The sequence below is a fragment of the Alternaria hordeiaustralica genome (genome assembly GCF_023758085.1).
Source record: "Alternaria hordeiaustralica strain BMP 2776 chromosome Unknown scaffold_1, whole genome shotgun sequence".
NCBI classification, from domain to species: Eukaryota; Fungi; Ascomycota; class Dothideomycetes; order Pleosporales; family Pleosporaceae; genus Alternaria; species Alternaria hordeiaustralica.
In genome coordinates, this window is record NW_026056773.1 from 4,060,778 (window position 1) to 4,086,171 (window position 25,394).

General features: G+C 53.8%; 6 protein-coding genes across 6 annotated transcripts; 4 read left to right on the forward strand and 2 right to left on the reverse strand.

The window, feature by feature from the left end:
- Positions 1–1,162: 1,162 nt before the first annotated feature.
- J4E84_001305 (uncharacterized protein) lies at positions 1,163–3,025 on the reverse strand (the record flags this gene model as incomplete). Its single annotated transcript, XM_049383938.1, has 1 exon — positions 1,163–3,025. One exon carries the CDS (start codon positions 3,023–3,025, stop codon positions 1,163–1,165), a length of 1,863 nt encoding a protein of 620 aa, XP_049249456.1.
- A 512-nt stretch (positions 3,026–3,537) lies between these two features.
- J4E84_001306 (uncharacterized protein) lies at positions 3,538–4,627 on the forward strand (the record flags this gene model as incomplete). Its single annotated transcript, XM_049383939.1, has 3 exons — positions 3,538–3,693; positions 3,922–4,186; positions 4,242–4,627. The coding sequence occupies 3 exons, from the start codon at positions 3,538–3,540 to the stop codon at positions 4,625–4,627; spliced, it is 807 nt and encodes a 268-aa protein (XP_049249457.1).
- Positions 4,628–5,484: 857 nt separating this feature from the next.
- On the reverse strand, positions 5,485–9,392 carry J4E84_001307 (uncharacterized protein; the record flags this gene model as incomplete). Its single annotated transcript, XM_049383940.1, has 3 exons — positions 5,485–5,654; positions 5,710–9,300; positions 9,350–9,392. The coding sequence occupies 3 exons, from the start codon at positions 9,390–9,392 to the stop codon at positions 5,485–5,487; spliced, it is 3,804 nt and encodes a 1,267-aa protein (XP_049249458.1).
- A 1,049-nt stretch (positions 9,393–10,441) lies between these two features.
- On the forward strand, positions 10,442–17,475 carry J4E84_001308 (uncharacterized protein; the record flags this gene model as incomplete). Its single annotated transcript, XM_049383941.1, has 4 exons — positions 10,442–11,035; positions 11,089–11,404; positions 11,452–17,354; positions 17,413–17,475. The coding sequence occupies 4 exons, from the start codon at positions 10,442–10,444 to the stop codon at positions 17,473–17,475; spliced, it is 6,876 nt and encodes a 2,291-aa protein (XP_049249459.1).
- Positions 17,476–18,656: 1,181 nt separating this feature from the next.
- On the forward strand, positions 18,657–19,873 carry J4E84_001309 (uncharacterized protein; the record flags this gene model as incomplete). Its single annotated transcript, XM_049383942.1, has 2 exons — positions 18,657–18,959; positions 19,031–19,873. 2 exons carry the CDS (start codon positions 18,657–18,659, stop codon positions 19,871–19,873), a joined length of 1,146 nt encoding a protein of 381 aa, XP_049249460.1.
- A 2,118-nt stretch (positions 19,874–21,991) lies between these two features.
- On the forward strand, positions 21,992–23,004 carry J4E84_001310 (uncharacterized protein; the record flags this gene model as incomplete). The annotated part of the gene is given in 2 exon segments (XM_049383943.1): positions 21,992–21,997; positions 22,009–23,004. The coding sequence occupies 2 exon segments, from the start codon at positions 21,992–21,994 to the stop codon at positions 23,002–23,004; spliced, it is 1,002 nt and encodes a 333-aa protein (XP_049249461.1).
- Between the last annotated feature and the right edge of the window lie 2,390 nt (positions 23,005–25,394).

Sequence of the window (25,394 nt, forward strand, 5' to 3'; positions counted from 1 at the left end):
CCGTTACTTTCTTTGGAACTACCCTCATTCACGACTTGTAGCACGTTTTCGAAGGCGGGGATCTCTTCTACGGACATATCACAATCGCTAGTCTCCTTACAAATCTACATCTCTTATTCCTCGTGTGTCGTCCTCATCTTCCTCCATCCGTCCACCGTGCTACGGACGACCTCAATATCTCCAATTTGGTATGGGCTTATAGTTTCCAACTCAATGTCTTGCACTCTGCTGTACCCAATGAAGAGTCTCAATAGAGCTTTGTTACACAGAAATCGCTCGCCTTCTACTCAAGACGTGAGGGCCGCTGTTGCATTTTCTCACGCTAACAAAAACCGAGTCCAAGAAGAAGTGCACCAACACTACGATCATATTTCGCAAGCAACCCTTCAATTCTTATTCACGCAAAGAAAGACTGGATCCTTTTCATAATGCATTCCGTCCCCACAATCTCGCCGTCGCCGTCGCCGTCGCCCTAGCTTCCAAGTTCCTCCGCGGCCCACACCCCACCACGAAAATTCTCACCGCGCCAACACCACTAACTCCAGCCATTAACTAACGTCATATCCTTTGTAGTTCTCATTTCCTCCATCAACCAATCAAATACCAACGGACAGATGGCCGGTACGTTCAATAACACCCCTCTCTCCCTCACAAGTATCTAACAAGCATCACAGAGCTGGTTATGGCGCCAGGTTAAGGTTTCTTAACGTTAAGTCTTGAAAAATAGACGTCCTGGTCACGAAAGTGGCGTGGGTTCGAGTCCCACTCTGTTCAGCATTCGTCTGGCTATAGTCAGATACCCCAGGTGTTCTTTTTTGGTGATTTTTTTGGGTGAGGGAAGGGATCACGTGACCGCGCTATAAGTACCCACCCACATAGATTCACGATCCCTATCAGGAACTCTACAGCCCTTAATAAACAGTCTAAGTATGCATAGCTATCTTGCAGAGACGGTGGGTTGTTAATGGAAAAACGATTTGTTGGGGCAAGGCTATAGGCGCTTCTTTTTTGTTGCCTTTTGGGTTGAATCGCATTCGTATTATGAAGAGAGTACTTGTCTAGTAGCACATAGGATTTAGAAGACTAGATATTTGAACAAAGTGCTACTTTGGACTTATTTCCATCACATAACATATCCTTCTCAACTACAAACACTCGACCCTCACATCTCCAACGTCCCGATCCGACTCCCCACGTTCCCGCTATCACCCCAGACCCCATCACCAACCCTCCTCCTCACCATAGCGAGTACATCCTGCCTCCCACCATCCTGTTCTAGCTTCCTGCCCAGCGTCTTCAGCACCTCGAACTTCGCCGTCGCAACGATATACGCCGCGTTCTCCGCATCGCCACGTCCACCAACGAGATTGGAAAAGGTCGTCGCAGGCTTCAGCAGTGAAGGGAGGACGCCACCGCTGATCGTGGGGTCTAAGATCAGATCGACACCTGATTTGGGGAAGGCGTTGAGACGAGCGTAGGTTGGATCGTTTGTGGGGATATTAGGGAGCGGCTCAGTGGACCAGGTTGACGTGATGAGGGCGCCGACGAGGGTCAAAGCTGCGAGTGCATTCTCTTTCATGGCGATGGTTTCCATATGTGTAGTTATGTCGGCGAACATGTTCGGCTTTTTCATGTAGAAGAGGGCGGTGAGCAGGCGGGCGTATGCTGCTTCGGTCTGTGTGCGTTTGCTGTCTGAACCTATAGTTTCGGTTTGTGGGAATGTGATCTCTTCTTTTGGCGGGCCGTGGAAGATGGTTGCGAGTGTCTTGAGCGCATCTTGGTTCGTTCGGGTGATTGGCATGTCGGTAATGACACAGTCATCCCAGGATGGTCCTAAAGCTTTTTGCGGTATGAGCGTTGATCGAGGCATCGAAGCAATGATGTTCAAGTCGCTTGCCTCGCATTTACGGATGTTGCGGTGGACGTAGTTTCGGATAGTGGGCATCTCGCTGCTTTTCTCAAAGTTCTCTGGGTAATGCGATGCGTAGTCGCTGATATACTGGGCTGTTCGACTGCTCAAGAAAGAGTGGTCAAGGCTGGGATTGTTGGAGGTGTGGAAGTCGACGATGCCTTTGTGTACACCTTCTTCTATGAGGAAATCCAGAGCAAGACTTGAGTCGTAGTGTGAGAGGTGGGGCTTCGCTTTGACTGTGGTGATCAATGTGCTGTAGAATTGGAGCAGGGTCATATGCATGAGCATATCATCTTCTGTGTCGACCATCTTGAGTGTAGCGTAGTGCAGCAAGCCTTGACCTTCCTTCAGTCCGACTTCTTTTTCAGCTTCCAGACCATACGAGGAAGTGACGGCATTCCAGTCCATAGCGGCGACACGCGGTAGCCAGGACAACAGTCTAGCCTGTGAGATTGTCTTGTCACGCTTGTTCAGAAGTGGCTGAGGTGGCGATGTGAGGTCCTTGAGAGATGTGTAATGGTAGTACAGTGAACTAATGTCCCTGTCGCTGAATAGGCGCCTCCACATAGGACCAGTGCCATATGTATGTAGCGAAGACTTGCCATCTATCGAGACAGGCTCGTTCTTCGATACCTCCAACAACGAAGTAAGAAGCTCTTCAGCTTGAGTAGCGACTCCAGCATCTTGGGTGCATAGCCACAGACGGACGATGGCCAATATGACCGCTGGCCGATTCGCAAGTGCTTGAGCATCGGTGCTACTTGTGGTGGCCTTCTCGAGCAAAGTAAGGATGAGACTGTGAAATGGAGTAGCCTTTAGATCAAGTCCGATCTCGAAATCAATGTCTTTAATATCGTCAAATCGATATGGTTCCGCCAGCTTGATGATGAAGTGGGTGAGTGGCGTGGGATCTTGTTGAAGCGTTGGTAGTAACGCCGCCATTTGCAGAAAGAGCGGTCTCGTCTCTTTCCATATCTGGCTACGGTATTCTGGTGTGTTGGTGGAGAGCTCGCATCGCTCAAGTAGATCTGTGTCTAGCGGAGTGGTAGGATCCTGGTCGACCTTTTGCAGATGCTCTGACAGCTCGTTGAGCGTAGCAGTCGATGCGGCCATTTTGGATGTTCAGATGTAGTGTTTCTTGAGGAAGTTGGACTGTCGACGTTCTCGATGGTAGTCCTGGCTCGAGCGTGGCGGTTATAGTGTAAGAGAAGGTTCTAGGCCGCTCATGTGATTGCGCGTAAAGACGCACGCGTTCCCTGTAGCCTGATGCGCGGTGATGGCGGCGAGTGCTGACTGCTTTGACTGCGACTGTACCTCAATCTGGGTCGCAATAACTCGATATACATCCGGTTAAGGACTGTAGATGACTTAGTATGGCTTCGAACGTTCCTATTGTCATGCACCTCAATACCGGGGTTTAGGGTAGAGGTGGCGGGGCTGCGGGTGCAAGTTCGCTATTGGGACCCCACCCTCGAGCTCAGCCTAGCAAGCCGGTCGCAACTGTACCGAAATAATTTCTGACTCCACAACTCTCCTCAAAGTCTCCCTCGACGACGCCTAATCGACCTACCGTGAAAGGAAAATCATAGTAGACACCGCCTCTCGTATAACACAAGAAACTTGACATGCCGCCAGCAAGAGGAGGACGAGGTGGTGGCCGCGGAGGTTCGCGTGGAGGTGCCTTCAATCCCGCGCGAGGAACCGTGACGATTGCGGGAACGGAGCTCAACTGGGATCTTACTGGCCTCGACATTCAGAAGGGTCCTGCCGAGCGCTTTCCAGTGAGCATCTCCCTTTCTCCGTCGCATACCCATCAGCCGTATCGCGACTGCTCTGCGCATGTTTTCTAAGGCATCGCGCATGTCTACTAGCACTGCGCATGTCTATATAATGTTGTCGCAACCACCATGCCTCGCCAATCGCAGTCGCAGTCGCAGTCGCAGTTGCAGCAGTCCACCAGCACGATACTGAAGAGCGCATCTTTGATCCACCCACTAAGCCACACACAGGAAGCACCACCTCCCCAAGCGCCTCCACCAACCGACGATGAGCTAGCCATGGTGAAGCACCACCTCGCAGTCCGCGACCGCATCCACGAAGGCCCCTTCTACACGATCCTCAACGACGGCATGAAGAACGGCCTAAAGCGCAAGGCCAACGAGCCTGCCCCCACCGAGGCATCGCTCTTCGACCCTTTCACAGGCAACCAGACCTACTCCGCGAAATACCTAAAAGTGCGCCGGCGCCTCCCAAAGCTAGACGCGCGACCATACGGCAAGTCTCCACGGCCCATCACAAGACCGCCAACTTAGAACTAACACCTCCACAGTTATCGACCTCTTCCCAACCGAACTCCGCACCACCCTCACCGGCACAACCAGCACCACCTCCTCCAACACCAAAAAGCCCGCCCGCCGCACCCTCGCCGTAACAAAAGTAAGCAGCGTCTCCCAAATCGAGCGCCTCATAAAATCCGAACAAGAACGCACCAACGAAGCCGAAGCGCGCGCCGAAGAAGACGACGACGACGCCGAAGCCGAAGACGACGAGATCGACGAGGAGAAGCCTGATGCTGTGGACGAAGAGGATAATTGGAGCGCCGCCAGTACGGACTCGGAGGAGAGCGACGATGATTATAATGCGGAGCAGTATTTTGATAATGGCGAGGATGAGGATATTGATGATGCGGATCCGTATGAGAATACTTATGAGTAGGAGAAGTCTCATGAGCAAGGGAAAACATCTGAGGCTCTGGGCGTTCATTTTAGAGGGCATGAGATACGGCATTTCGGTGGATGGCATATTGCAGCGAGCAAACGAGCGAAAGAGCATGACAGGCGTTGAACTGAGTAGATACCCAAACTCCCATTTTTACACAGCAAAGCATCCAAACTTCAGTTTTATACGGCCAGCTATCATCTTGAGATGATTCCGACAAAGGGAAGCATGAACTACATCTTTGACAGCCGCGTACTGATCACAAGGTCAAAGGCTTCAGATCGCGACGATTGAGAATATATTGCTGCAGATTCGTGTGATTGATACATACGACCATAGGATCATGAAAATTAGGCTTCCCGTCCGCTCAGCCATATACAAGCATGATACCGGCGGATTAGTAGTTAGGTGGGTGACCACTAGCGAATCCCCGCTGTTGTATGTATTTTGCTTCTTTTTTGCTCTTTTTGGTGACTTGGCTGAGGGAAGGCGTGGGTGTGTAGACGGGAAGGGACGCTTACCGTAGCTCATATTTTCTCTTCAAGCAAATGAGAGTGTATGTCAAGAGTGGCATGTACAAGTTTCTCATTCTGTTCGTTGTACGGTCCAGTGCTATTTACGTTTGGCTATCTAAGCCTATACCATTCCATCTCATCCCATCTCATTTTCGTCCAACTCATCGCACGTCCCCTTCGTTCGATCGTTCAAAACATACAACCCGAACGCCAAACGATAGAACGAGGGTATGTGCAAGCAAAATCGCTAGATCAAAACCAAAACAGACGTTGGTCGAAACCATCAAGAACCTTCCTTCCATCCTTCTCAAACCTCACCAATCCAGATAGTCGCATATTTTAGCAAGGCTGCAAGTAGTTCGACGGCACAAGACCAGGTCGACCCGTGTTACCCACAGGCTCAGCCTCCCACCACCCATCATCCTGCAACCTAAGCACAGCAAGGATATCGCCCTTCTGGAAGCCCAACTCCTCTGGGATCTGCGCTGCATACGAGTACATCGCACGTGCTGTTGTGATCGTTAGCCAACGTCCCTCATCATCAACATGAATGGTAAAACTTACAGTAGTTCAAAATAACCCTACCCTGGCTATTATAATTCTTCGGCTCAGCCAAGCTCTTACTCCTAGCACGAGACTCCGCTCTCACGGAACCAGCGCCAGATCCGCCGCTGAAGCCGAATTCGCTTCCTGCGCTGCCGCCGCCCATGTAGGAGCTTTGCGGGCGGGCGGTACTAGCGGTGCCTGGGCGAGCTGAGCTGGCTGTGGTGGGCCGGGCGGAAGAAGCAGTACCGGGCCTACCACGTACGCTGCCTCCGTATTGGCTTCCGCCGTAGACGCTGCCGTCGCCGCGCTCACTGCCTGCGGTGGAGAGTGCGAGGGCCATGCCGCTGTGGGAACTGCTCGGTCGTTCTTGGGATTGGCGGAATTGTGGGTTGGGGCTTGCGGCTCGCGAGACGGGGGCTGCTCGAGATGCTGGGCGTGATTGCGATTGCGCGTAGGCTGGTTGAGGGGGCTGTTGAGGGGGAAGGGGCGAGGCAGTTCGTGGGGTGGGGTTGACGTTGGGAGATGGGCCACGGTTCGAGGAGTACGAGTTACGTCCTACAGGTGTACCGTATGCTTGTGCAGCGGCAGTAGCTGTCTGTGCTCTAGGCCTGCCCCCAGCATTTGATGCCGCATATGGATTGGGCGATGCGGTCCGGCTGAATGAATTTGCGGGAGGGGCTTGTTGTTGAGCCCTTTGCTGCTGCTGCTGCTGCTGCTGCTGTTGTTGCTGCTGCTGTTGCTGTAGCCTCGATGCCGGTCGTGGCGTTGGTTGTTGCGCAGGTTGCGGCCGTTGTGCAGGCTGAGCTACAGGTTGTTGACGTGGAGCGGGTTGCGCTCTTGGTGCAGGCTGCGATGCTGGTGGTTGCTGTCGTTGCGCAGGTTGGTATGTCGAAGGCGATGATGGCTGTGATTGCCCTCCAGATGAGCGGTATGAGTTCTGAGACGTATTGAGGGTTGGTCGAGGACTGATAGCTCGAGGTGGTTGCGCCGGAGATGCAACACGTGGGGGCTCTTGCTTTGTAGGGCTACGGCTGGAGGATCGAGACGCCTGACTTCCGTTGAACATGCTCACTTTCTGATTGACATACATCTGAGTCGTCTTCTGCATAGCGCGCGAAGTATGCGCTGGCTTAGGAGCGCCCAAGTGGGACATGGGTGGTTGTTCGCGCGGCTGCTCGCGAGGCTGGGGAGGCGGCTGCTCGCGTTTTGGCTGCTCGTATGTTGGTGGAGGTGTGCCTCGCTTTGCAGCGCTCAGGTCGACGTTAGAAAGGGGAGTAGGGGCACCACCTGCCAACTTTGACCCGACAGCAGGTGTGCCCGGAGCAGGCGTTGCGAGACCATGGTAACGATCGGCAGTCTGGCGAGAAGAAGCCTGCTTGCGATCATCTGGCTGCTGACGAACAGAGGTCTGCTTAGTGACGCCTCTGAGCTCCTCAAGAGCCTGCGCAATTGGATCAAGATCGTCTTGCGACTCTTCCTGCTCTTGTTGCTTCTTCTTGTCCGGCGAGGCCACGTCGAAAACATTGTTACCCACGTTGAGCTGGAAGTTGGCACGAGGATCCGCTGGTTCAGGGCTGGGCGAGGGAGCGCGACTCTGTATAGCATTGCGAGGAGTAGCTCTAGTAGCAAAGCTCTTGGTAGGGCTGGTGTTCTCCTCCGTGTTCCTGCGCGCGGGAGGTGCCCATGTGTTGCGGTTGCGATTGGCAGGGGTAAGAGCTGCTGGAGTCTCGACTTCGTGCTTGCTCTTTCTCCGTGCGAAGGGGCTGTTGAAGAAACCCCTCTTCTTTGCCACTGACCCCTCTTCGATCGGACTAGGTTCAGGCAATGGTGACTGTGGCATTGGCTTGCCAGGAGATGCTGAACCACTTGGAGGCTCGATGCTAGAGAAAGACGTGGGGTTGGAGTAATCGCTCTGTGAATCCCTACTGGCAGGTCGAGCGGGACTTGGGATCGAGCTGCGATCAGACGGCGCATCGATGCGGCAGAACTGTGTCATACCATCCGAAGGATAGTCGTTGTGTGGGACTTGACTCTGCTGGTATTGTTGACGAGCTTGTTGCTGCGCCTGAACCAATCGAGGATCTGGCTGTACTGCGCGTGCAACTTGTGGGGATGGAGGGGCTTGCTGTGGCTCTGGTTGCCTTGGAGGCTCCACATGTTGTCGCAGAGGTTCAATGTGGTGTTGTTGTCTCAGAGGCTCGATGTGCTGCTGCTGCTGCTGCTGTCTTGGTGGGTCTGTATGTTGTCTCAGAGGCTCGATGTGCTGCTGCTGCTGTCTTGGTGGATCTGTATGTTGTCTCAAAGGCTGCACGTGCGGTTGAGGCTGTTCTGCGCGCTGCCTCAGCGGCTCAACCTGCTGATGCTGGTAATCCCCATTTGATCGGGATTGGGCACGCGACCGGGTCGATTGTGCATACTGTCGGGGAGATTCTGCCTGTTGGTGGGGAGACTCTCCACGCCTGCGGGGTTCATCCATGAGCGGAGGCGGTGGTTCCACTGGTTGTCTGAATGATTCTACAGATTGTCGAGGCATATCTATAGACTGACGCTGTGGTGGACGGTCCAAGGACTGTCGCGGTAGTAGATCGTCAGGAGCGATCGGGCGTGTTTCTTGTGGGAGACCTAGCTCTCGTACTAGTGGGTTGTTTGGATCGTGATGCGAGGAGAATGTAGATGGCGCTGGTGATGAAGCGCGGTAGGATGGGTTCAAGGTCCTAGCAAACTGGGCGACTGAGTAGTTCTCGTCCTCGTCAACCTGCGATGAGGTCTCGGCGTCTCCTCTGCAGAAGTTGATGAACTTGGGAGGGTCGGGGATCTCCTGGCCAGTACCGGACTCCTTGATGAAGCCGCTGATGTCCTTCTCTACGTCGCAATCCTCGAGGGACAGGCGCATCTTCTCGCATCCGGCATCGTCGCTGACGCATACTGTGGAGGCAATGTTGGCGAAGTTCCAGAGACTGCTCTTGGTGTAGTCGATGCGCTCCTCTTCGAGATCCTGGAATTTGTCACAGGCGGCTTTCCAGTCCCTGTTCCATCTGCCGGTGGTCTCCTCAAGCACCTTGACCGCGGCTTCGTATTCGCTGCTGGTTGTCGCCAGGTTGATTTGTGTCTTCTCCAGCTTTGCCTTGTTCTTCCGCTCCTCGTGTCCCATGACCATGTGCGCCTGCGCTAGGAAACCCTTGATCTTGAGACAGTCCTGCTCGTACCGGTCGCGTGCCTTGTTGACGGTCGACGTCTGCTGCATCTTCAGCTTGAGCAGCTTCTCGATGCCGTTCTGCACAATCTTCCTGCGCTCCTTCATTCCACCAGCGAACGCGGCTAGTGGCTCTTCTAGCTCTGTCTTCATCTGCTGTGCTATGCTCTGGTGCGCCTTGCCCATGGACTCGACCTCGGCTCGGATGACATCGCACGACAGTCGTAGGGTGCCGGTTTCGCAGGATCCCAGGGGCTTGCGCGATAGGTTTAGGAGTTTCCGCGAGTATTCCTCTTCAATTGCTGAGCGGGCTGCGTAGAAGTTCTTGAGTTCGTCGTTGGTGACCTTGGCCGCATGCATGCGGTCGAGCATGGGACCGACGCCGGCGTCATCTTTGCCCCAGAAATTGTTGGCGACTGCAATCGTCAGTATAGGTGAAGTAAAGGGAGTAGGCAATTCACGTACACGATAGGGAGACCGAAGGCGGCTCCGTCGCTGCACCACCCATGGCGCGTGTGATTACTGCTTCAGCGAGGGGAAATTGAGGGGGCGGGCAGATTGAGCGAGAAAGCGAATGCTCGCATGTGGGTGGGGGAAGAATATGGGGATATCGGATATGCAGTCGAGCGACTGAGCCAGGTGTTGACGGTAAGCCAGGATGTGCTGGCGGTGTACAGCTGTGTTGACGGCCAGCAACATCACCTAGGCGACGCGAGCGCCGAGGGGTACCTAGGAGCGCTAACCCCAGCACTATGACGAACCACGGCGTACAGGTCAGCCTATCACCCCTATTGATACTTCGGCTTGTTATTGGGAATATTCTTTTCTTGTGCTGCGTTTCTTGATGTGTTCGCGCGGACCAATGCATCGCGCGGCCATGGCGGAACCATCGTCATACTGCAAACAAGCAAGCCGGCGCAAGGGCTGTGTCGGGCACCAGCTCAATGTCTCCGAGAAACATACTTTAGCAGAGTGCATGGTCAGTTGTGTTAAGCTGTTGGGTGCTGCATGCATAATATGCATCGTGCCTGTGTCGTCCCTACTGTTGTGGGCTGGAAGTCGTGCAGCTGCAGTTCGCTGAGGATGCCCTTGACTGCATCTATGACAGCTGTGGAAGAACCATTGACAATCTTCAAGTCATGTGATAAAATACGTCAAGTCAGGGTACCCTCGCTGATGAGTGATGATGGATGTGGCATGGGAATTGGACAGGATGGACACAGTCATGTCGTTAGGCGGAGTGTGGGGTATCAGCAGCAGGTAGCCCTGGAGCCTCACGAATAGCTTTATCGTCGGAATGAGCGCATAGTGGTATCACGGCAAATGAATGCCAGTCACGAATGGAGAATGGAATCTTAGTCAATGCATACACATGCCCTTCCAAGATTTCGTGGTGTTGTTGCTCTGTCAAACGTGTCAGGTCTACTAAACTCTGCCAAGAACATCGCTTTCCTACACGGGCGAGGGTGAACACCCATCCAGTCTATCACCACGCCCACGCCATCACCACCACCCCTCCCCCGCCTGCCACGCGCTACTCATGGAAAGACGCTTTCGATGAGCCAGCAACACCCCTGGGGCCCGAGACCAAACCAAAGCACACGTCCCACGCCCATCTCGACCGCAATTGCCCACGACCAGCGCAACTCCAGCACGCCCTCGCCCAGCAGCTCGCGGCCCAGCCAGTCGCCCGCCGCCTCCAACTTCCCCTCGCTGCCGCCCGCGTCCGTCTCGCAGCGCCTGGTCCGCAGCCGCAAGTCGTCGGCCGCCTCGATAACTTCGTCGCCCTTCCCGCCCGCCGCAGGACAGCAGCTCCCCGCCAGCCAGCTGCTGTCCTCGAGAGGACCCAGGACCATAGCGCCCCACGCTGCACAGCACCTGGCTTCCTCCGCCGCAGCCGCTACCAACGGCGCCGGTGCACAGTCAAGTAGCGGCGGAGGAGCCTCCAAGCTTGTCCGCGCCTCGCCCTCGCTCTCCACCTCGAGCACCACGGGCTCCCCCAGCACCGCCAGCAACCCGTCCGGCGCGTCCTCGCAGAACCTCTCCCGCATTGTCATTGCCCAGATATTCCTGCTGCTCAGTCAGTTTGGCCCCGTAAAGGACGACAAAGACCGCGCCAAGTGGGACACGCAAACCGAGCAGATCAGGAAGGTTCGTTGTCCCATCGCCCCTGCCCCATTGGTACTTTACTGACGCGCCGCCAGCTGGTCGACTCCAACGGCATGGAGGTCTTTTCGAAATACTTCCGCCGCGTGCTGCAGAACAATGCAGCCACCATCTTCGGCACCGGCGCCCGCAGCGCCGACCCCAACGGCAGCTACCAGATCCTCCTCACCGAGGTGCACAAGATACGGAAGGAGCCCGAGCAGGCAGACAAGATTGCAGAGTCAATAAGCTCCAGCGAGGGCGACCTGTTCCGCGACTTTGACCTGTCCGCCTTCATCGCCCACTTCAAGCTCGACTCGGTCGCAAAGACGATGCTAGCCCTCGCTTGCAGGAAGACAGATCTCCGGAGCAAAGGTGGGCTCTCTCACCTCCCAATTGACTCTCACGCTAACTCTCATTAGCCGATGCCGTCCTCTCCACCGTCGGCGACGACCTGCTAATGGCCATTGCGCAACCCACCCAGCCAGAGGACATGAGCCACGAATACCTCGCCGCTCTCGTTGAACGTCTCCTACAAGACCCGCCACAGGGGTGGGACGAAGAGAAGAAGATGAGCCTCGCGTACGCCGTCCAGATGCGATACCAGCAGACCCACCAACAGATCCCCGGCATCGTCGAATCGAAACTGATACTCGTCGAGCTTACGGATGGCTCGCGAAACCCGCTGGTCAAGCTTGTACGGCAGGCAGGTCCGCAAGGCACAGCTACGGTGGAGGCATGCAAAGAGGTGCTCGCGTCGGCCGAGACGCGCGACATCAGCTACCAACAAGTCGCGGCAGTGCTCCTTTACCTCGCCCTCTCCACCGGATACAATGCCAAGAACTTCGTAGCCGCACTGCGCGAACACCGGACCGGACAGAGAATAGACTGGCAGGACGTTGTTTTGGCATTCGACCGCGATCACCTGCGCATCGAGCGCCACCAGTTTCTGGCCATCTACAACGCGCTGCTCCCCGTCGCCCAAGATAACGAAAAGTTCGACATACAGGCACTGTGGGGAGGACAATGGCAGCACGACTTGACTCAGCTGTATTTTGTAGTCGCTTTCCTGTCTTCTACACGGCAAGAGCTGGACGTGACCCAGATTCCCAGATTGCGCACTTCGTACTCGATGAAGACGTTCGAAAACGCCTCCGACGACGCCAAGTCATTCGCAGAAGAAGCCGTCAAGCATCCCTTCGTTTCGCTCGACGCGACCGCCGCGCTGTTCAACATGATCTTCCAGACGTCCGAGACATATCACACCGCACAGCTCATGGGCATACCCGACTTGGTGATTAATCCACACACAGCGGAGTTCCTGGTAGCGGCAGCGGCAGTACCGAAACCCTGGGGTGCCTTGCAGGAACAAGCACTGAAACAGCTGTTTGATCCTTACTTCCAGAAGAAGCTGCCCATATACAACTTTGTCCTCTATGGTCTTTGGAAGCAGGATTTCCAATGGCTTACAGATCGCTTTGTTGACGCGTACAACGCCGATTCGATGACCCTCACCCTGGTGCTCGAGCACGCCGAGACGAACAACTGGTTAGAGCAACTGATTCGCAGTAATACTGACATCAGCTTGGACCTGGCTGCACAAGCTCATGCGCGCGGCAAGTTTGATCTCCAGCCATGGCTGGAACAGACCTTCGACCAGGCAGGACCTCTATTCCGTCGCATCCTGACTAACTTTCTGAGTGCGCGGGCTGCGGAAGAGATGCAACGAGCACGAGACGACCATCTACCTCTCAATCTGCCACTCGCAGTGAAGACAGTCTACCCGTTGCTTGGATTCCTCTCAGACTGTGGTCTACCCGAGCCCGAGCTGCTGCCCCTCCAAAGGAACTGCATCCAGGCGTACCCGCGATTAATCAACTATGGCGAAGGCGTGGATGACATCATCGATGCCAACGGGCAGAATGGAAACTCGCTTCCAGACGATGCCGACAAGAAGATGCAGGAGCATTTCAAGAACATGTACAGCGGCGATAGCGACGTCAGAGACATCATCTCAGCACTCAAGAAGTACAAAGAATCGCGCGACCCCGCAGACCAGGAACTGTTCGCGTGCATGATTCATGGCCTTTTCGACGAGTACAACTGCTTCGGGGAATATCCTCTAGAGGCCTTAGCCACGACTGCTGTGCTTTTCGGGGGTATCATCAACTTCAACCTCTTGTCCCGAATTGCACTTCAGGTTGGATTGGCTATGGTTCTAGAGGCTGTTCAGGAGTACAGACCCGAAGACAGTATGTACAAGTTTGGTCTCCAAGCTCTGATTCATTTCTCGAACCGACTTTCTGAGTGGCCCAATTACTGTGATCAGCTTCTCATTGTCCCTGGGCTCCAAGGAACTGAGATTTTTATTAAAGCTGAAGAAGTCGTAGGTCAGCAGCTCGGTGAAGTGAACGGTGACGGTCACAACGGCATAGGCATGACGAACGGTAACGGTATCGATGAAGCTCTGCACCAGGATCCGGCTGTACCCAAGTTCTCCTGCCTCTACGTCGACCCCCCTCTCCGCCCTGAGCTCTACGAGGACCCAGATGAGGACGTGCAGGACAAGGTTTTGTTCGTATTGAACAACGTTTCCGAGCGTAATCTGCGCGATAAGATCAACGACCTCACTGAAGCCGTCGAAGAAAGGCATCACCAATGGTTCGCAAACTATCTCGTCGAGGAGCGTGCCAAGATGCAACCCAACTTCCAGCAGCTGTATCTCGATATGCTAGATCTCTTCAACGATAAGACCCTCTGGGCCGAGGTGCTCCGTGAGACGTACTCAAGCGTCATTCGCATGCTCAATACCGACTCCACGCTGGGTTCCACAGAGCGTGGCCATCTCAAGAATTTAGGCTCTTGGCTTGGCTCATTGACAATCGCCCGCGACCAGCCGATCAAGTTCCGCAACATTTCGTTCAAGGATTTGTTGCACGAGGGCTACGACACCGATCGTCTTCTGCTTGTGATTCCCTTTACCTGCAAGGTACTTGTACAGGCCCAAAAGTCTACAATCTTCAAGCCCCCCAATCCTTGGCTTATGGAAATGCTGGGAGTTCTCATGGAACTCTACCACTTCGCCGATCTGAAACTTAACCAGAAATTCGAAATCGAAGTTCTCTGCAAAGGCTTGGAACTTGATCACAAGAACATTGATCCTACAAACAGTATCCGAGGTCGACCACCCGCGGATGAGGAATTCCTGGGATCCATGGTTACTGACGGAATGGAAGCGTTTGGCGATCTTTCCATTATGAGCCTGAACCGTGGCACCCGAGGTCCCAACGAGCGCTTCTCGTCAGCGGCCATAACCGCGGCTCTGCCCGACTTCACGAACCAGCTCCAATACCCACCTTCTGGAAACAGTGCGGTCCCTCCAGCGGCACTGAAGAAGATCTTCCTCACTGCTGTCAACCAAGCCATCCAGGAGATTATCGCACCTGTAGTAGAGCGCTCCGTTACTATTGCAGCCATCTCGACATCGCAGTTGATCAACAAAGACTTTGCCATGGAACCAGACGAGGAGAAGCTACGCAACGCGGCACACACTGTTGTAAAGGCTCTCTCCGGTGCTTTGGCTCTTGTTACCTGCAAAGAGCCATTGCGCATGAGCATTCAGAACAACATCCGCGTCACCGCTCGAGACCTCCCCGATCAAGCTCTTCCAGAGGGACACATCCTCATGTTTGTCAACGACAACCTCGATCTAGTCTGCAATACGGTCGAGCAAGCTGCTGAGATGTCGTCTCTCGCAGAGATTGACATGCAGATTGAGGATGCCGTCCGCGTCCGTCGCATGTTCCGCAGCTCTCGTCCAAATGAGCCTTTCAAGGATGCGAACATCAGCCCATGGGCATTCTACATCCCTGAACCGTACAAGCAGATGCCTGGTGGTCTAAACCGCGAACAATTGGCCATCTACGAGGAGTTCGGTAGACAGTCACGTGGTGCTAGTCACGTCAACAACGCCTCGCAAGACGGTGGGCGTCAGCTCCCAGACGTTCTCCAAGATCAGTTCGCGGCGGTACCGAACCTCCCAACTCCGGGTGCTGCGCCGGCAGAGCCGCGTCAACCAACACAGCAACCCCGCCTACAGAGTCTTCAGACACCCCATGCACCCTTGGCGCAACAACAACCCAATGGCTATATGGAAGCTCCGGGTGTAGAGCGCGGCCAGCGAGGTGTTGAGGATCTACTCCTTGAGCTCACTCGCGTCATCAAGGAGGCACCAGAGGAACGCATCAGCGAACTTCAGCCTGGTAACAGCACTGTTCACCAAGTCTTTGATCAGCTCATCACAAGCGTTGAGTATGCGGGGCCCAACAAAGAGACGTGGGCTTTCCGCATTGCAGGCCAGGTCACGAACCACCTCTTCTCCGACTCTTTGAGTCGTTTGGAGGTCGAAGTTATGGCGCATCTACTCAGCCATCTCTGCCAATTGTCTGTCCAGACCTCGCGGCAGGTACTCATGTGGTTGGCGACACTGCACGATGATGACAGGATTTTCAAGTCCACGGTCATGATCGCTCTCATGGAGGTCAGTCTGATGGACATGCACCGTCTTAACACGACTATCGCCAAAGCCATTCAAGAACGACGCGTCGCCGCAGTAGAGATGTTGTCCAGTTTGATGGAGGAACTCCTACTCAACGACCACCCGAGTGCGTTCCGTGCCGACTTCGCCATGTCAATCGACGCTCTTACTACCTGGCTAGCAGAAGACCCATCCTTTGAGCTTGGAAAACGCGTCATCGCCAACCTGCAGGCATCCTCCAACGAGTCAATGCTTACACCGCCGCCCTCTGGGCACAAGGATCAGCTTGAGTATGTGTTCGATGAGTGGGTACATCTCCAAATGGAACCTATGCCGAAGAAGACAGTCGGCGCTTTCATCTACCAGCTCCATCAACAGAAAGTGATGGAGACTCAAGAGTCCTCAGTTGCTTTCATCCGCACCTGCATTGACTCTTCAGTGACTGCATACGAGCAGGAACACTCAGTGCCGTACGGTAACGGTAATGAAGACATTGCGACAGTCAAGATCGATGCGCTTGGCCGGCTAGTCGTCGATCTCGTCGTCTACCAGGGCGAGCAAGACGGAGCTGTCAAAGAAAGCAAGGCTAGGTACCTGGATCAGATACTCGTCGTGGTAGTGCTCGTTCTCTGCAACCACCACAGCACACGAGGCGATGCCTTCAACCAGAAGGTTTTCTTCCGCCTGTTCTCTGCCATCCTTTTCCATCTGAACGATGCGGTAAAGGAAGAGGCCTTAGCAGACCAGAAGGCCGATGTCTTCCTTGCAGTCGCTAGGGCTCTACTGGTCATCCAACCCTCGCACATCCAACGATTTACGTTCTCTTGGCTGGCACTAGTTGCTCATCGCATCTTCGTACCTGCCATGCTGGAAGAGGGCCAAGGAGACAAGCGATGGGACGTCTACGCTCAGCTTGTGGAGACACTTCTGATCTTTACCGGGAAGCTCATCAAACCAACTGGAGAAACTGTTATGGCTGAACAGTTCTACCGCGGTGTTTTGCGGGTTCTACTGGTGATCCACCATGATTTCCCCGAGTTCCTAGTCGAGAATCACTTCCGATTCTGCAACAGCATTCCTATGCACTGCACGCAACTGCGCAATCTCATCGTCAGTGCGTACCCTTCCACAATCCTGGAGATGCCAGACCCGTTTACGGCTGGGCTCAAGGCCGACCGACTGGAGCACGACCTTCAAGCCCCGGTCATTCGTGCCGACATCGCGCAGGTACTTTCCGATGCAGGTATCAAGGGTGCTATAGACAATCTCCTCAAGGGCTCGGACCTAAAGAACCAGGATGTTGATAAAGTGTGTCAAGCTGTTTACTACGCAGAGGCTCAGTCGCCAGCTTTTGAGCTCGTTTCAACGACCGCAAACCCAACGTTGATACATGCGATCACCCTGTACATTGGAATCTCCTCTCTAGGTACCGGCCCAGCCAGCGTACCGATCTTTGACGCGGAGAGCCCAGCCACCAAGGTCATCGAGAGGCTCGTCAAGGACTTCCACCCCGAAGCCAGGTTCCACTTCATTAGCGCCATCGCGAACCAGCTCCGCTTCCCGAACACGCATACTCACTTCTACAGCTACACGCTGCTACACCTTTTCGGACCCCCGAACGACGATTCGTTGGCGTTGGAGATCCAAGAGACGATCACCCGAGTGTTGTTGGAGCGCCTGCTGGTCCATCGCCCTCACCCATGGGGACTCATCATTACGTTGTTGGAAATCCTCAAGAATCCAACATACACATTCTGGGACTTGCCGTTTGTCAAAGCGGCTCCTGAAGTACGTAATCTTCTTATTACTCTTCTGTCCAATCATACTGACTCGTCTTCTTTTGAAGGTTGAGCGACTTCTCAATGCACTCTTCACGCATGCACAGTCGAGCCCACGACCGCTAGCTTAGGCAGCTGGTGGCAAGATCTCGACGTTTTCAGCACGAGTGTACCTCCAAGGCACCAACAACCTTCCGCCGTTCTTCATACGCCCAGCGTAGTCCGACGGTTAGTGTATTTCTCTTAGGATCAACCACACGGCCGTCATCTCTTTTCCTTCTCGGTGTAATACCTTTTCTATACGCATCACTCGGCGACTTCTCAACCGCTTGCGGTATCACGACTCATTGGGCTGGCTGGCAAAACAACGGGTCAACGATAAACGTACGTGGAACGGGGAAAACCGAGATGAGCATGGTGGGCTGGGAAGGGTGACGAACGCTCAAGGATTTTCTTGGTATCGTTTTCTCAGTCTTTTGGTTCATGATGATACAGAAAAAGCAAGGGAGTTCTTCGGAAATCGTCTTTGGGTATCTCTAATATCCGTTCGTGTATGTCTTTGCTGCGCATTTCATGTAGAATAAGCATTGCTCGGCGAAAACTTGTACTGGGGACGGGAGGGATGTAACTGGGTGTGGTTTCGAGGCGCGAATGCTCTTTACTTTCTCCGTCATCGTCGAAGTGCATACATTGTAGGATATCATGAATGGTGTTTTCTGTCTTTATTGTCGTTCATCTCAGGATTGTGTTGTCATGGTGATGAGAGCACCAGCCTTGAAAGGATGTTCAGTGAAGGTGAAGGTGAGATGAGATGGCTTCCTTACAACGTAATCGCGCTCTTCTTATCTTTCTCTGTTGGTTTTAGAGTGCGCCTTATCGATCTCTCCGCCGATACACGGCGCGACAAACGCACGTCTTGACAACAACAAACGGATATCTTCACTCTCACTACTCACCATTCCCCGTCGCACAAAGGGCCCGAGCTCCCCACGCGCTCTCTCACCTCCAGCTTTGCTTCACCTCGTTTCCCTTTTCTCACCCCACACACCTTTTACCTTTACTTCAAAATCACTCGAGACTCACGCGATCGCAACCGCAATCGCAATGGATCAACCAGCCTCAGGCAACCACCATAACGACAACGCGATGGCAACATCAGCTGACGCCAAGCCGACCGCTTCGACCGGCTACCCGGTCGCGTACTTCCTTTGCGACGGTGTCACTGAGAAGATGCTCAAAGCAAGTCCCAACCATACTCATCACATACAAGCCCCACGCTAACTCCAACCTCCCGCTCCAACAGACCTCTCTCATGCTGTCCCGCGTGCCCAAGCTACGCAAAGCGCGCATAGCAGGATACCGACGTTCCGTGCGCTCTGGCGACGGACCTAACACGCTCGCATTCGATGCGGTAAACTTTGGTGAGTGGAGCGGCGAAGAAGTCGTTAAAGGCGTTGTTTTTCAAGCGTTCAATTTGGAGGAGGAGCGTCGTGTGATTGAGTATGCGGGAGGTTCCGGCGAGGTGAAGCAGGTGGTTATGAAGGTGGCTTGTCCGAGTGTGCTGGGCCTGGCGGGGAAGATGGAGACGGTGTTGGGAAGGATCTTTGTTCCTGAGGTACGTCGACTCTTTCTTTTTACGTTGAGGAAGTGGTGGAGATTGGCGGGTAAGTTTGCTGATGTGCATAGGGCGATGGTGATACTCTTGTTGGGAGTGAGAGCAGCGATCGCAGTACGACAGCTCAGCATGGAGATCGCAACGAGGACTTCATCGACGAGTTCAGCGACGAGGACTTCTCCGAGACCAGCTCGCAGGCAACCGTCGAGGGTCACCCGACTCCCCGTATCTCACCTTCTATCTCGACCCTCAACGACGCGGACGTTCCGCACAGGTCTCTCGATGACCTTCCGCTTTCTGCCATCAATGAGCACCCAGCGGACTCGATGATCGAAACTACGGATTGGGCGGCCACAAGACAAGTTGAGGCCACGAACGTCAACCGGATCGAGGAGCCTGAGGAGATTCAAGACGTCGAGGAAACCGAGATCGACGAGTCCGACGAGTCCGAGGAGGATGACGAGGAAACTGAAGGCGCTCAAGAGACGGAGGAACCCGAGGTTGCCGAAGACAAGACCGATACCGAGTCTATGAACAGCACCAGGTCTCTGAGACCATCGGACTTCCAGAGGTTCCTTGGAGCAGAATCAGCACGTGCAGTACCCTCTTCGCCTTGGCAGCCAACCATCCCCTGGGAGAAGAGGACTGCGCTCGCACCTGTCCGCAACGAGATTGTACGCACCCCGAGCCAGTTCAGCGGCACTGAGACCAGGAGACGCAAGACCAGCGACAGCATCAAGTCGCTCGTCGATCACTTCGAGAACTTGTCGCCGATGAGCACGCCTACCAAGGACAAGTTCGGTAAGGACGGCTCTTTCAAAGATGGCTCTATCAAGGAGGGTTCGGCCAAGGAGGGGTCTATCAAGGATGGCTCTACCAAGGACGCTTCCGAGAACACCGACAAGGGCGCCTAGGTGACGCGAAAACTTCGCGCACTGTGCAGAAAGATTATACAGAAGCACGCATCGGCACTGCTACGTTCTTTGAAGCAAAAGTTTCTTTTGAGGGAAAGGAGTGGCTATATACGGATTCTGGATGTGTGTGAGCATTGGTATACGAGAGACTTTGTGTGTCTACTCAGCGAGGAGGGTTTCGGGGTTTTACTTGTATCTCTCTGGCAGTACCACGTGTACATTTGCTTGATTGCTTGCTTACATGCTTGCTCATATGCTTGCTTCTACGGTTGCTTGTTGGCCTTTGGCTCATGAGATACTGAAGCATGACTCGTGGTGGAGGACAATGTACTTGCTTGCTTCATACTTTACTCTTCTCTCATACTCTGCTTCTCCTGGACCCTTCATGTGATGGTTGAGTTGGTCAACGCCCCACCTGGCCCACCTTCTGGACCCTTTGATATCTCTGGTACGTTCCCAATTTCTTCTCGTGAATGATCGCATATGCCGAGCTCATATTGGTGCATCTTTGTTCTCAACGGTTGGTATCCACCTCAACCAACTGAACCATCCATACACGACAATGGAGTATTACCGAAGTCCCCGCTGAGACAGTAAGAGTGTGCGGCAATGCTCTGACTGCTTGCTTCCAGCACGAGAAGCGCGTAGTACTCCTGCGTGCTACTTGACGTGACATTATTCTGGGCTGTCAGAAATGCAGGTGGCAATTCAAGGCATCTTCAAGTTTAGCTTAGCGACCCTGAAAACGAACGCGCACTCCACAAGACTGAACAAAAACTTGGTTGTCGTTTATATTACCACCATAAGTTGATTAAGCTTTGTGGCTTCATGAGCTTGGGGAGATCTGCCGCCGCGCGTTCGTCCTTCGTGGTTGTTGCATCACTTTGATTGCCTTGGGGCTGTCGCATGATCGTTGCGAGAGATTTAGCAGTCAGAGAAAGCCTGTGAGCATAGTGCATGGGTGATGAGCGGCACATCAAGTATACCAGTGCGAATGGGTATCATGAGCAGCGATTATGGACAAACTCGAGCGATGCCAGTGTCGTGAAACGCTGGAGTTAACGAGAACTTCGCACTCAACACCGGACCGGTCTTCCAAAATCGAGGTATCCTGGTACACGATAAGGAATAAGCTAAGAATGTACTAGCTATACCGTAATGGCATGCCATAGAGCTGGGCCGTCCCATCGGGGGTCGTCTGCCCGGCCCGTAAGTGGAGCGTTATGGGCCACAGTGTACACTCATTGCCCGGAGCAGAGTAACATCGATATCGATTCTTACATCAGTACTCATAGTACATCTGCAGTCGTCGTTGCCTCGCTGCTGACCTCAGCAGGTGCGGAGTGACGGGGTATACCTTCTCTCTTCCTGAGCAACAACAGCTGCAATCACACACTTTCCATCTCATCCCATCACAAGTTCATCTTCTCAACTCATCGATTTTGCGAGCAAACCACATCAATGCTACTGGCCCGCTTTGAAGACACGCCTAGATCTGAGGTTCGCCTCGATCACGCTTGCGGAAAACATTGACAGTCACTGACACCGCTTGCGTCGTGGCTGCTCGACACGGGTGAGTAGCTCTTCGAACCCACAGCCGTTCTATTCAGGCTTACTAACAAGATGATCTCCAGGAATTGTGTAGGCGGCCATCACTGGAGACAACTCCAGTCTGAGTCTTCACTTACGCACTCGTCGTCGCCAACAAAGCTTCATCACATCACCTGCGCACCAAACAATCATGGTGTTGCCTGATGAGCTCCTTTCTTTTCTCGGGTGGAATGATTCAGATGCATCATTCTGCAATGGTCCCTACCACATCACTCTTGAAGAAAAGCTCTTGAATCTCCGCCGGATTGCATACGCGTGCTACTTCCAGGAGCTTCGGAACAACCAGCCCGTTACCCAGCCACTCCAAAGAGCATACGGGCTCTTAGCACAGGACGCTTTCTCTGTCGTCAATCGCGCGACTGCTTTGGCAGCTATTGTGAACACTGCTTGGCCTCCGGGCTCATGGACTCCTATCGCTCCCAATCGGATGTATCTCCATGTAGGTTGGCATGATTGCGTCTATGACATCCAACGGAAAGAGAGCTAATCAGAGATACCAGACACCAAATGGATGTCCCAAGCAGAACATCACCCAACGTGCATTCATCAGGGTGAACCAGGCCAAGAAACCGGTCTCAACAGTGACATTGATCGGGCAACATGGCCAGCAAGAGTTTGACCTCCGCGACCCCTCAAAGCTATACAAGCTCTTCGACGCGGTGGTAGACAGCGAATTCATCTTCGCGCTGAAGGAGCAACTTCGCCTCCAAGATGCTCTCCAGCAGACAGTGGAACCTCTACCACAGTCGACAGCCCATGCTCATCCGGGTTTGCCCTCCATCCCCGGGCAATACCAGCATGCTTGGAATAGCCAAGTTCAGCCTCCCGCCCACGCACTCGTCTTCAAGAATAGCCAAATTCGACCTCACGCCCGCGTACTCGCTATCAAGAATGGACCGAAGGAAGTGACGAGAAAGCCTTCCTCCAGGAGGTCCACAAAGCAGAACTCCTCCAAGACCAACCCATGTCGCATGCGCTACCAGCTCCTCCCTTACTCCGCAATCCCCTTCCACCTCATCACCTGGCCACGAAGCGAATCCGCGGTCCCACCTTCAGACCTCGCAGAAAGTTCCGCCCTGCAAGATTTCATCACCGTAGACGGCGAAGCAGGCTGCGATTACGACGAGTCGCTGCTCTTCTACCTAATGGGACTCGCGATGGAGCGCCTCACACTCGAAGGCTTCGCTCTGTTAGCCCATGAGGTGTGCGACCTCCGAATCCGGTTGTCGCGGAGTAGACGCGGAGTTGATCCGCCTTTTGGTCCCACGTCAGGACGACTTCTCGCAGTGGAGCCACACGGGCTGGATGATAAGATACATATCATCTGTCGTGGAGATGTCGAGGATAAGATTAGGATGTGGGTGGTGAATGAAGACCATGGCCAACAGAGCTGCATCATTCGCATTGAGAAGCGTTCCGCGAATGCGTCGCGCACGCTTTCGAGCCTGAGGAAGAGGGAGGTATCGTCGTCGCCGAAGGTGTACTGCGATATTGCGCCTAAGAAAGTGAAGGTGGAATGATGCGGAAGAGGTTGCAAGTGGCGAAGTTCCTTCTTGTTGGACTCTGTGGACAGTAGCAGGTACAATAAGACCCTTCTTCTCGATTATATTTACAATTACTGACAATATTCCAGCTATTTGCGCAGATTCTGTGTCCCTGTTCCCTTTCCCGTGTCGCCAATGACAGTCGCAATATCGCGAACCGTCTTTTCCAGTGTGCCTAAGTCATTAAAATCGTAAACGCCATTTTCGCCAATGCATCCAATCAACAATTTATATCCGTATGTTTATTCCTCTGAGTTCCTCGCATAGTACCTCGGTCGGGGTGTCGTCCTTCTCGACCTCCGCTCCTCACCCATATCCTCACTCTGCCTCTCTATCCGCAGCATCTCGCGCACCTTGCCATCGAACGTAACAATGATGTGATACGGCACCTGCGGCGATGCGAGCCCTGACGACGAACGGGAGAAGTATCCGCTACCTGCCGATGACGCAGGCGACAAAGGTGTGATGGGTGTATTAGGCGACGAGTCTCGTGACGACGATGCAGACGATGTTTGCGTATTGATCGTCGTAGTTTGCGCGTGCGAATCCATTTTTAGATTTTTTTTTCGAGGGTCTGGTATGTCGATCGTATCGTGCTTTTGGTGGTAGTGGTTGCGGGTACGGTACGATGCGGTAGGGCCGAAAGTTTAAGAATAGACGGCAGTATGTAGTAGTGTACCGACTCTGTGCTGAATACGAGAAGGGAAAGCTACACCAATAACAATATTGATGCTCGTGTCCTGGCTAAGAATATGTTCGTATGTGCTCGGATGCGGGTGGCAGGTGGTAGATGCCTTTCGTTCCGTAACGCTTTGTTTACGGGTTTGTAGAGGGCCAAGAACAGGTTGGTTGTCGGGGTGGCTGGCCGGAGTAATGCTAGGTGGGCAGGTTCTAGATGGCTTTTGAAGGTGGATCAGGGAAGATGTTGCGTAGACCCCTGGAAGCGCGTTAGGGATGATGCTTGTTGAGGGCTTTTTGTTGCTCGGCCGGCGTCCCGCTGCGGGATGACAGGATGTGGAGGTGGTACGTACGAGAAAACCTGCAAGTGCTACGGACGACTTCTCTTTCCCTAGTAATCCGTGATGTGTGTGTGAACGAGAAGATGCAATGACCCGTTGATAGTTGCGCAAATATATTGTATAGTGATAAGAATATCCGAATCGATATATAGAGCTTGATAATAGTAATAACAAAAGCCCACCAAAAAATCAACAGCTCACCCACATTCCATGGTGAAACCCTCCTCCTATTTATCGAAAAGAACCCACATGGGCTGAGTCCGACGGTCGAGCGCTCGAAAAACACCGCGTCAGCGCCCATCCATCATCATCTCGGAGGCCCACTTGTGGGACGCGTTGCGGTCAGGCATCCGAGGCCGGCCGCCGGCCTGCTGTGCTGCGCCTCGGCCCTAACAGATCGCCATAGCGTGCCTTGAAGAAAAACGTGAGGTGGCTGCACGTGTGTTACTATGTTTAGGCTGTGAGTTGTTCCATTGTTCGAGAAGGAAAAGTCGGGCGCGCGATGGTGTGTTCATCTTTGCTGTGTGGGTGAGTAAGGGCAGGGCGGAGGACGTTGGCTGTGCACCGTTAGGAGAAGCGACGGGGGTGTTTGGAAGGAATTATTGCCACTTTGGGCTGTGCGAGGGTGCGAAGCGAGGGCAGAGGGGAGATGAGCCCCCTGTACATCAGGACAACGGAACTTGTTTGAAACGTTCTTTCTTGCTCGCGAGATGAAGGCGAATTTCGAAGATCGCACTTTGGAGAGATGAGGGCGAAATGTTCGATGGGAATTCGGCAGATGCTATTCGGTCCTACCCCCACAGTCTAATGTCGAGATGCCCACCTGCAATGTCAATCAGTTTCCACTCTCACGAACGGTTTCTCTCTGTCAAGAACTTTCGCACTGCATGAGGTGCGTCTTACAGTACTGTACAGCTTGTACACTCTTTGCGGGTGCATCATGATGGCACTTGAACTGCGTCTTGGCTGCCGCGTGCGCCACCTCCCTTACATACACCGAGTACGAAGGTCCGTCGACCAGTCGCATTCTTGACCCAATATCGTCATGATAATCCATCGCTCCGCCATCGCACCACTTCACTCGCCAGAATATCCATCTCACGATCTCTCACAGCCTTGTGCCGATCTCCTCGTATCTACACCGTGTATCACTTGCGACATGGCTAAGGCTGCCCTGCATCCAACCCCGCCATTCACATCACCCAGCGCTCACTTCAGCCGCGGATACGGGCTCCCGGATGACACCAACACTACAAGTACTATGCCATGCGAGGCAACCTTAACTGGACATCATCGCCCGCCAAGTTGGCAGCATGCGGGGCGCTCGAGGCTTAGATTGACCGGTTA